At 37.2% G+C, this 12,726-nt stretch overlaps 1 protein-coding gene across 2 annotated transcripts in view; it reads right to left on the bottom strand.

Annotated features, from left to right (window-relative positions):
* Positions 1-12,726, bottom strand: part of LOC110172956 (protocadherin-9) — a 337,830-nt gene that overhangs the window by 248,905 nt on the left and 76,199 nt on the right. For both annotated transcript variants that reach the window (XM_055154638.1, XM_055154639.1), the window contains one exon: positions 6,392-6,493. In XM_055154638.1, the coding sequence (XP_055010613.1) occupies positions 6,392-6,493 (102 nt within the window). The remainder of the gene's footprint in view (positions 1-6,391; positions 6,494-12,726) is intronic.

Raw genomic sequence — 12,726 nt, 5'->3', positions numbered from 1 at the left:
ACAGCTCTACCTTACATTTATTAAATTACAGGTGGTTGTATAGTTCAAAAATAAGGCATTCTGACTGTGAGTGGGGTTGCCTCTCCACAGATCTGACCTCTGACTCGGTCTGGTTTTGGTCTCCATGAAGAGAAGGTTTAATACCACACCGAAACATTCCAGACAAAAAGCAATAGCATCTCCGTGGAGAAAAACATTTCACAGACCCTCTACTAGAAATATTACAAAATGAACCTTTAAATGTATAAATAACAAATAAAAGCAAATCTAATTCTAAAGAAATTCATACATGCATTTATTGATTTTACATCTGTAAATACCAACACAAATTAATGTAATATGTGAAGAAAAATATGAATTTGTTTAATAATAATGGGATAAATTATTTGTTCGCTGTGTAACTTTTCAGGTGAAACATCAACCTGCTTGTCTCCATGTATGTGTTTTTGCTTTTCCTGAGATATTCAGGAAATATCTGAGATATCTGTTTTTTGCATGCATTCCTTAACAGGTGTTTTATTGCTATATTTTTCAGAAGGTATGCATTCTTACTCTGAGTCCACCCGCCTCGTCACAGACCTAATAATAATAATACATCAGTTTTATATAGAGCTTTTATTAACACCCAAAGACGCTTTACACAGAATTATACATTCACTTCACACCTGGTGATGGCAAGCTACTATTGTAGTCACAGCTGCCCTGGGGCACACTGAGGGAAGAGAGGCTGCTAATCTGCGCCATCGGCCCCTCCATTCACCACCATTGCTCATGCACATACCACTTTCATACTCGGCAATGTGGGTGAAGTAATATTCCCAGCGGTCTCCCATCCAAGTACTAACCAGGCCTGGCCTTGCTTAGCTCATGAGATCAGACAGGATCAGGCTTTGACAAGCCGGTTTGGCCACCTGATCTGTACTTGGCCTTGCGGACTCACCTGCTCGTTTCCATGATGACAGGTAATGCTGTATTTAGACTGCCACAGATGTTTTCCGTAACCATTAGCAACCTCAAAATACAATCCTGCTAAAGATGTGAGCTATATTCTCTCTGCTCTTCACAGCTGTCACATAACATCACCTTTGCTAACTGCTCTCGACAACATGACTAATGTGAACTCGGTCACACTTTCTAAATATACCCCAGACCATATGTATGTATGTTATCAATGATGACAACCAAAATATAAATATATACTGTATCATGGGAGCTTGTTATGACTGGTTTTAATTCTCAGAGTAGCAGAGTTATACTATAATATAATAAATAATAAAATTTTTTTTTTTTTTTTCAGTACCCTCTATTTTACCACAACAAATTATCTCTTCATCTTTGACTTCAGTGTTCATTTCTGTTCTTTTTTTTTTTTTTTTTTTTTTTTTGTCCAGGCTTGGGTTAAGCACTGTGAGAACACTGGATTTTGACCTTCACTTATATGTGTGGTCAATAAAACCCATGTAATGAATATGTTGAGGATTAAGATTAGAGTAATGGGGGAAAAATCCCCAAAATCAATACAATGTTGGTTGTGTATAAGGTGACCTCTAACTAATATATTTCTATTGAGAAAATGCCACACTTAATTATGTCCTTGCTATGACATGATTGGATTATTCTCCAGGCATTTCCAATGATTAGCGACACATATCACACTTCTTTCATCAAAACATAAGAAGCAATCAGCCACCTGTGCCTTTTCAAGTCAAATCTTGTAACTTTCCGTCCACACCCTTCCCATACAACAACTCCCCAATGTAGCCGCAATGACAGAGGAGAGGAAATTATCGAACACCAATACAATAAAGCTGTCTGGTAACTTAATAGGGCTGCTGAGTGGGGACGCGGCGGCCATCTTGCTTTGAGGCGATAATAGGAGTCATCATTCCCTCTTGGGTTGAGAGGAAGCAGGCTCCGCAGTGGAAACACAGTGTATTTGTGTCTTTGAGCCAGCTTAGTCCAGTGAGAGCCAATAAGCAAACAACCAGAGCCTTAACGAAGCCACAGAGATCCAGCATTGAATACAGCTTAGCAGAGATCTGGGGGAAATTCTGTTCATTAAATCAGGCTAAAGTCCAAATATTGACAGCAGTGTAACCTTTAGGGGGACACAAAGCACAGACTGTTCCATATACCACGGAACAGGTCCTTCAGTGAGGCAACGCTCTGGGAAAAATGTCAAACTGCCAGATTAAAAGTTTACTTATGATCAGATCCAAAATGCCACAATCACAGCTTTTTCAGTTAGGCCTGAAATCCACTCCTCTGCTCACAGGTTTGATAGACCCAAATCCACCATTATTTAAGTAATGCATTCTACAGCAAAGAGTATCAGAAAGATGATGTACTGCTTTGATTCTTTCAGTATTCAATGTATTGATGATTGTAGGAAAAGACAAGTGCATATGAACAACTGAACAGGCCATGCTATAAGTACAAGTAAGCAGACGTGGGATCAAGTCATTGTTTTGCAAGTCTCAAGTAAGTCTCAAGCCTTTGACCTCAAGTCCGAGTCAAGTCCCAAGTCAAATACAGGCAAGTCCAAGTCGAGTCTTGAGTCACTGGCCCATAAGTCCAAGTCGTCTGCTTCGAGCTTCAAGTCATTTCAAGTCTTTATACCCAATCTTAGCTATACCAAATATAACTAAGATTTTTGCAATTTATATGATTTTTAAGATAAAATGTACTTAAAAATCATAGTATATTTATATATGAGTATTTATAGAGAATGTAAGAGTTGTAGAAATGTTCATTTTTCCATTTTAAATGTCTTGACAAGACATTTGTGTGAATAATTATGGTCAGAATAGGAAGAATTCAGATTTAAAAGTGCTTCTCAAGTTTTCTCAAGTCACAGGCCTCAGGTCCAAGTCAAGTCCCAAGTCACTGACCTTCAAGTCCAAGTCGAGGCCCAAGTCTTTGTCCACTGTATCAAGTCAAGTCTCAAGTCCTAAAAATAGTGACTCAAGTCTGACTTAAGACCAAGTCACCACTTACACGTCCATACCGCTGCAAGTAAAACTAATATTATTATCATTATCATACTTGTACTTAAATAGCATGGTCTGTTCAGTTGTTCATATGCACTTGTCTTTTCCTAGAGTCATCGATACATTGAATACTCAAAGACAACTGCATATGAACAACAAAACAGAACATGCTATTTTAAGTACAAGTATGACTAATATTATTATTATTTTGAAACTTTTTTTTTTTTTCATGCAATTAAGTAAAGTCCGTTTTGCCCCAGTAAGATATATTGTAAAAGCAGCTCTTAAGATCAAGGAGAAGTCTGCATCTAATACTAAAGTGGTTTATGACAATATGCACTGTTGGCATGCTAGTTGTTGTTAGCTTGTCTGGTTCTGGCCTATGAAAGTTTTGAAAACTCACCGTGGTGAATAATTAGGGTGCTGAGAATGAATTAATAAAGTGATGAATAAACATTATGAATTGGACTGCAGCAAACTGTTGAATTAGTTGCATTTTTCACATTTTCAAGACAGTCACTGCCTTTAAGATTGGCCATTAAGATACAGATCCAGTAGACAGAAACAGAACAAACCTGATCTCTTTCTATACAGTGTTACCAGACTATTTACATGTGCATGATTCACCGTCGTGTAATTACCGCCTATAGAGGGAAAACGCTGCAACAAATGTGAGGAAACTAAAGTGTTAACTCATTAAACGACATCCCTGGTTTCCACATAAATTTTGCATGCTGTGCCGGCTTTAGTAAGTACATTCAAATCAGTGTGCGGCGCTAAGCTGTACCTGGGAGCTTAATCTCCTAGCATCCCCGTGTTTACTGTACCTCCGTGTTGTTTTCCCTATTTGTTAATTGCAGACCCAGGGGAACACAACAGGTGATGAATTTTTAATGCAAGCCACAGTGAGCTTATACCAGTTTATCTACAAACTACAAACTGCTTAATAAGGCTCTTCTCAAAGTGTTCTCTTGTCCTTTTAATTGTGAGCTGCTGCAATGCTACTGATCAACTAATTGTGTATTATGTTTTAAACGCATCAGAATCACAGGAAGACAAAGCATTAGTGGTATTTAAAGGTCCTGTATTATGCAAATTTGACTCTTGTGAGCTTTAAGCCATGTTATAATGGTGTTACCTCATCAAAAACATACCAGGGGTTGCGTTTTGTTTCATTTACACGTCTTAGTAAGTCTTTATTATTAGTCTGTCTACATCTCCAAATCTCCAAATGCTCTGTGATTGATGATTCTAGGGCTGAAATCATCCAAATGATTCTCGTGAATGTGTATGGAGTATCAGAGCGCTTCCTGTATTGTCGCATGACATCACAAGGTGCATGTTTATTTAGTTTGAGAGAATTCTGCCTAAATATGAAAGATTTGTGTGCAAATTAAACATGTGTGAATGAAACAACAGAACTCCGGGTATTTTTTTGCTGAGGAAACAACATTATAACATACATCATGAAATAGCCTAATATGGGGCCTTTAATCAGTGAGGCATGCCCTTCAACTACACCCAGCAAAACAGGGGCTGCATTCAAACAGCTCTAAATGAGAAATATGACACATGAAGGATGAGAATGACATAATATTATTCAAATCGACTCCCACTACTTTGGGTAATGACTATGCAAAGACCTTGAACTCTGATGCAAATGTTTCTGCACAGTTCTTAAGACTAAACTTACAGACAAGAAATGACGGAAGCCGATATCTGACATTTGTTCAAACACTTGTTGGAAACCAGTTGTAAATGCATGTAAGCCCCAGTGGTAAGCCAACTCTTGACAATACACAGGTTTAGGCAAGTTAAGTTTGGACAGGAAATAGAAGTAAACAGGTATTGATTACGATGAGCATCTCAAATCTCTGCAAAAAGTCAATTATTTTTAAACTGTGCAGCTCATTCTTATTCTTACACATTTTGATAAATATGTCCAGTATTGGCATAATATATATGTAGTTACAGAATACCAAATACTTTCATTGAGTGATGTATTCCTTTGTATGGTCTAACAAAATACTGTGTTTTACTTTAACACTGTATTGAACTTCATTATAGTGCAAATAAACATGACAGAATCAATCAGCAGCTTTGTGTTTGTTGCACCATTTGTTTTCCATTTATTTACTAATATTTACACTCACCACAAAAGCTGCTTTTTAAATATATTTCTCACTAACACCGTGTAGTTTGAAGCCATTACCAAGTACCACAATGTATTCATGGGTAATTGTATTCTGAATACCACCAAATGAAAGAGCAACTACAAAAATACAAAATAAATGTATTCTGAATATGTATTTTTTGTACATATTTTGATACTATTTTGATACTAACCAACACCACATCTATGTACACATATATACATTATATATTAGATCCAGATCTAGAGAGAAAGGGAAGGCAAAATAAGCACCTAGGTAGCATGTCAATAAGATAAGATGCACTACAGAGTAACCATAAACAATAGTATTTCCTGGCCCGGGAAGAGGCCTGATTGTCTTAAATGATCTCCATCCGTAAAGACAGATAGGCGTAATAATATGTGTTTCTAGTTTAAAGCGCCCTGCCTCCCTCATGTTGATATAGTGGAGTTGATAACAGGGTAAGAAAAACTGACATCATTAAGATGCACCCGCGCACACAGCTCCAGCAGCCCCAGATGACTATCAGGCACTGTGTTTGAGAGCGTGAGGTAATGAGACAAATACTTATTACTCAAGTAAAAAATGGCACAAATATTAGCATCACATTAAGCCCCTGAATTTAATGACGTCGTAAGCACAATAAGTCACTGTAGCTACAAGGCAAAACACTTAAACATTGCACAGGGAATTAGATGAAAGAGAAGTTTCACAGGCACATAGAGGTAGTTGGCAAGCATAGAGATAGGCATGAACCATAGACTGTATAAATGGACTTAGGTAACCCACTAGCTGCTGCATTCAAAAATAGGAAGTGAACAGGGGGACGTTTCCTTCTCCATCAACTCTGCATGACTTGACTCTACACTGAAAAATTGTCATCCCTTTTTCTGTAACTGCAGTGAGCCTCGTCATTTTGGTCTTAAAATGTTCATATTATCTCACTCTAGTATAATCCCGGCATTTTTATTTTGATACTTTGTCTGTAAATAAATTCCTATTCGTAATATGGAAGATATAACGGCTAGAATCGTGAGCTTCATTTGACTGGAGCCAAACGCTATGGGTGACGTCACCTCTTTATACAGTCTATGGCCATGAATGAGAAAACCGTATTCACCAGGCAAAATCATGTTGGAGATGAGATTGCAGAGCGTGCACAAACAAATGAGACACAACATGAGGCAGAGTGGACTGTACGCTACATTAGGTGAGCTGATGGTTGAGAGATGGGAGCGGGGTACTCACTAAAGGGGTGCAAGGGGTCCAGTATTCAGGGTTGAGCTCAGCGCGGGGGCGGAGGTCCAGATACTCAGGGTTCAGTTCAGTTCGGGCACGAGTTAATGTCCCCTTTGTGGAAGATTGAAAACAGGCGGTTAGATACACTGCTTTGCTAAATCTTATATAGTGAGTGTACATTCCTTTAAAGGTAATTATTGGTATACATTGCGGGATCACATTTGGCTGAAATATTATGCAGTACTGTCTAGTCATAATCAATATTTGAATGAAAACACAAAACTGATGATTTTCATGCAACTAAACTTTAAATGTTGAAAAGGCTGTATACTTATTTTGATAAAACGATGATAAAAAAAATCACTCTTTTTCAGACAACAGAACATACTTTTAAACACAAATCTATAATATAGTCTTTAATATTACCATGTGGTCTTATACTAGTTTTGATATAGATCCAGACTATTCCAAAACTATTCAAGAAAGATACAACTTGTTCTGTATATGTATGCATTTTATCCCTTTCTTCCACTAAACATACATACACAAATATCTTGTTTGAATACTAGTGTTACTGTCATTTAGGTATTTCATCTTTTGGCAAACCTAGATTATACCATTGTGATAGAAACTACAAATCAGTCAGAGACAGTAGAAATAACAAGGCCAAAATTTAAAACTGCAGGTACAGGTACAGAAACATTCAAAAAGGCAGTCGGTCTACTCCCAGAACACTCATATGACTTTGACTCTCGTAATAACTGTTATTAGGAAAGAAAAATATTAGTTTGCACAAGCCAAAAACGCAATATGTTTTAAAAGGTTGACACGTTAACGGCATGAGATTTCTATTTACTGTTGTTTTGCACATGTTCCACGGGGTTTTACTGCCCTCACAAGAGCCGTTTGTGATGCTGCTTTCAGTAAAGAATAAGACACACCTTGAGCACAAAACCTAATGATTATTCACTGAAGCGGAGTTAAAAATGCCATTTCCCAATCCCACTATGAGACTGCAGCAGGAGTTCCCGAAAAAATGATATTGGGGTGTAATATATTATATAGTGTTTCTCATTCCCCAGGCTCTATGGCCCTAAATGACAGACCGGTGGAATGGACTGAATCTGCGGAGCCCCATGAGGTCTATGATGTATACTGTAATTATCTGCTGATTCTCAAAATGGCGGTGTGTAATGAGGCTGTGCTGCACCCAGCCCCAGGCATAAATCACTGTCTTTAACTGACTTCGGATGACCAACAACAACAACGCGGAGCATGAGTAAAGAGAAAGGGAGTAGCCCGGGTTATCGCGCAACACCAGTAAAATGCATCCAAGTCCTTATCAGTAGACACCATATTGTCTGGCCAACTTGCTTACTTAAGGCTCTCAGCTATAAATACGCAACTTTTTTTTTTTTTTTTTAATTTCCTATCTGCTTACTTGCAATATAAAACTCTGCTTTATTAAGCCACAGCCTAAACACATGACTTAGTTTTATGTTATATTTTATGCTTATAAAAAAATGTATGGAATGGAGCCAGTCTTTCTGCTGTAACTGGCAAGAATAGTATGAGTCACACCAAAACAGCCAGTACTGCCCATCCCCTGTAGCGTGAGTGAGTACATGTACGCTGATATTCGGAGTACACAAGCCTGGTTGTCTAATGGACCATAATTGACCATGGAGGACAAAGTAAAGTAAACAAAATAGGACAAATAAGGCTAGATAAGGTCGGATGAAGGCTGCATCCTCAAGCTGCTTGTTTACGGTTAGCAGATGAAGTATACAGTATAAGATAGTGGAAATACATGGATATCTGGATACTAGAGAGCTACTGATATACAGTATTTGAACTACTGCTGTGGCCAATAACCAATACTATTAATTCATTAATCTTACATTGAAGTAACAATCACAAATAAACTTTTCACTTTTGTAAAAATAATAGCAAAATGTATTTTTGCAGGTTATAAAATTAAAACACAGTTACATGTTTGTGTAAAAATGCTTTTCTATTTTTATTTTGACTCATATAGCCTGTTTAAAAAGGGCTTTCAAAGAATATGACAAAGCTAAAAATATCAGTATTGAATATCGTATCAGCTCGCTTGGTACTAAATAATAAAAAATCTGATGGGCATGGACAGTAGGGCTGGGTATCATGAAGAAGTTGTTGATACAATACATACCTTGAGACATAGGCTACAATATGATATAATCTCGTACAGTGAGCTTCTGATTCAATGCAATACATTTCAAATTGACTTGATATGGTTCAATAAAAAATAAAGGCTAAATGTTGGCTGTGATACTAAAAGTCTTTGTTAAACCACTTTAATATGAAACACACCCAATTTAATCCTCAAAACAGTGAATATGCCAAATGAGTTACATAAACAAGTTTCCTTCCTTTAAACAAACAACAAAACTGTAGAGCTGTAACAAAATAATTTAGCAAAATATACCAAAAAATACTCAATATCAATACAGCAGCCATCGATATCGATACTGTATCATCACATTAACAATACGATATATCAATATTTCAATATTTTTGCACAATGGGCAGCACTGCAACTTCGCTTGTTTTTTTTCTGTGATATTATATAGGTTATTTGTAATCACAATACAATATATACAATTAACAGAAAAAGACAGTTCAAGACAATGCAAGTCAAGCTTCCTCGTGGTGGGCTGAGGGCTTTACATACCATGCATGCTTCTGTTACTACTAGTTTTGCAATGTACTTCTACCCTTACAGTATGTTTTGTATTTAAATTCAGTTTAAGTCTATTTTTTCCTTACACTTCATTTTATGCATGCCATTTATTTCATCACTGTTTATATTTTACCATCTTTAGTCACTGATTTATTTTGCACCACATCGCAGAGGCACATTGCTAGAAGTTTGTGAATTTAGTTCACTGACAGTAGCAATAAAACGTCTGATTCTGATTATTTTCATATATCTGTGTGTCTTTATTGTTAAGATTACTGTGTTTGCTTCTTCAACTCGAAAACAACAGTTTGTTTTCCCCTTACCTCAATCATGTTGTTCAGGAAGCTGCAGGCACCTCGTGGGCAGCTAAATGTCCTCTAGACTTGGACATATTGGCGGGAGATGTAGTTTTAATAGCTCTGTGGAGATGTTGGGCGCCTCGCTGTTGATGTGCGCAGGATGAGGTGTGTTGACGATCCGCTAATGATCTTTAACATGTTATCCTTTGATATGCAAATGAGGCGATTTTAGCGACGCTGCGTGCGCTTTTGTCTGCTGTATAGCGCTATGTTAACATGCTTGACACAACTATTAGCGTGATTAGGGTGACCAGGTTTTCAAAATTAAAGTCTGGGACACCCCCCGGTTGAGATGGCTGGTATGAATAAAATTGTGAAAAGAGAGTGTTAGATTTTTCATCGTGTCAGTCATAGTCTGAGGGACTTCAGTTGCTGCATTTGTTTTTGCTTTATGTTCATTAGCAAACACTATTTTCTGTATTTTGGCAAAACAAATGCCTCCTCTTTACTGTTGGCAGGGATCAGATTAGTTAAAAAATGTAATAAGTCAGTTTTAGTCCTGGTTTATACCTGATGTAGTTCTGGTTTAGATTAAATTGGACAGAAATAGGGACACCTGGGACATGTCTTGTATAAAACTGGGACAAGTCACTGGTTTTGGATAAATCTGCTGGGACAGAGTAGCCAGGTTGGCGCCACTTAGTGCTTCTGCTCAATTTAATTTTTCTCCAGCGACTAGGTCAGGAATCGGAATACACTATTGTTTGCAAGATCCCAGGAAGTTGTAGACCGCACACCAGCCAATCAGTGAAGAGCTGTGAAGCCATGACGTCAAACTCAAGTGCCTGTCTGAGTCCTTTTTGTGGTTCAGCACAACAGTAAACAAAGCAGTTGAGATGAATGTCGACGAAGCCATAGATTCTATGTTGGCAATCATTCCCGAGGTCGAGGATTTAAAGCCGGAACAAAGAGAATGTTTGGTGAATTTTATCAAGGGGAAAGATGTTATTGCCCTTCCTCCTAGGGGATTTGGGAAAAGCTTAATATACCAGTTACCCCCTTTAGCAGGGGTAACTGGTAACTAATGCTGCGAGGTCAGACGGTTTCACTTTGTGGAAACCGCCTGACCTCGAATTAATCAGTCTAGGGACAGTAATAAACATGTGAGTGTGAGTTCATTCATGACTTATTCACATAACTTGTTGTGAGTCAGTATATACTATGAGAAACTTCAGCTTGTGCAACTGAGTGCATTTTCTGTATTTTGGCTTGACAAATGACAATATTTCCCCCTCTTTACTGTATCAAATTGGTCAGAAATAGGAACATTTCTTGTTTAAAACTGGAACAAATTACAGTTTTTGGATAAATCTGATGGGCCACATTTAGACTTTGTTAACACAGGCTGTATGTTAATCAAGATGCTGTTTTATAATAAGATTTTGTTGTTTGCTGCTTATGCAAAGTGCCAGGTTTGTAAAATGAATCAGCAATTATTATGGTAGATTACAATGAGAGTTTATTCCTTGAACATTTATGATTATGTTGTGATGTCTACTCTCTCCCTGTATGACTCATGCCTTAGCGACTTGTCAATGGGCCTAATAAGCAGGCGACACAAATCCAATAAAACATATGGCCAATTTGTCTGTGAATATGCAGTTGATTTTTCTGAAGTTAATTTAAGTTATGGCTGATGTTTTTTTTTCTAACTAAAGTAAGTTATTTAACTCCATGTGTGACCTGACCTGAAATCCCTCAAATGACTGGTAATTTGAGAAGTTGAACTAAGCCTATTAACTGTGAACTCAAAGTATTTTTTGGCATGCAAATTTTCCCACTTTTTTTTTATACTTTGCACCTGTCTCATTCTAATGAATACAAGTCCCTGTTCATAAACCTCTGTGAATGTGATATTATTTATCAGTAACTGGCAATTCATCACCCCCATGATAAGTGATACAGAGGAGGGCTGGAGTTGGCAACTTCATAATTGATCATTTTTCACTGTTGAATGTCTCAGCGATTGTGGTAAAAATCCTTGGCTTGGAGTGTGAGTTAGCGTCAACAGTGACAGTCCAAATGAGCCGCACCAATGTAGCAGGAGATGGAGATTGATGGAGTGCTCACAGTGACACAAGGCTTTGACACACTCCCAAGACTCGGAAAATGCTAATGTCTAATATTGTGGATTTGAATGCTGCTATTAAATGTGATAATAACCTGAAAAGTCTGTTCTAGTGGGTGGATGTTTTACTTACTGCTGAGTGAGTGATAGGAGAGGGGCAATGATCTGTTGAGTATATAATTAATGATATAATGTGTTTTAACTTAACTATATACAATTTTTTAGCAGTGTATAGGTGAATTGTGCTTGTTAGATTCTAAATGTGTCTTTGATAAAGCTTAAAACAGAATCAAATGCTTAAATGCTATGATAATTATGATCCGTAAAATTGGCATGACCCATTTTTAGCAGTCTATAGGTGAATCGTTTGCTTGTTAGATTCAAAATGTATACACCTTTAATGAGACTAAAAAACAAACACAAATACTTAAATGCTCTGATGACGACGATCCATAACATTTGCATACCGACCCCTGCTTTTGCTTATCTAACAATTAACTTTGAGGACAAATTGCAAAAATAATTCAGAGAAAACTTATTTTTATTCAGGTCATGTATGAGGGTGTAGCTGTTAAGTCTAATTAGTCTCACTGTGCTAAAACTCACCAAGAGACTGAATATGCACAAAATCAGCACCATGGACAGCTACCGCAGCTACCACCACTGCTTTTATTGGATTACTCCTCTTAATACTTGACTGTAAACAACAGGATTTCACAAGGTGTGGTGGATGTTAAGCAGGTTTTGATTTTCATTATCATCATGTCAGAAGCCCAATACAGACGTAATGTCAAAAATTGTCATTCCATTGTGTTATTAGATTTGCTGGTGGTATGCTAATTCTGAGTTGCAATCAAATTCTCTGTTTTCATGCTGTTTCATGAGGAAATACACAAACAAAATTAACCTTTCACTTCAGAAATAAGCATCTCAAGGTTTCAGTTTGTCTTTAATGTAAAAACTGAATTTGAAAGTCCAGAAATTCAGACATTTAATTGGCTTCGTTTTAACAGTAAAAGCAAAGTCTTTTCATTTTGATCCCCTTAAATCACTTCTAATGTCGAGGACCTTGTGACAAAGTGTGTCTTAGATAAAATATAAAGAAAGGGTTGTTTTATATCAGACAAAATTGATTACTGCCAGTGACTTTTGACTGAACTTCCTTAAAAGACTTTATAAGCATGACTTGGATGAA

This window comes from Boleophthalmus pectinirostris, unplaced genomic scaffold, assembly GCF_026225935.1.
Source record: "Boleophthalmus pectinirostris isolate CB_2022bp ecotype Guang Dong unplaced genomic scaffold, ASM2622593v1 HiC_scaffold_19, whole genome shotgun sequence".
Lineage (NCBI taxonomy): Eukaryota > Metazoa > Chordata > Actinopteri > Gobiiformes > Gobiidae > Boleophthalmus > Boleophthalmus pectinirostris.
The sequence above is the reverse complement of the archived record's forward strand: the minus strand, read 5'-3'. Positions and strand labels throughout refer to the sequence as shown.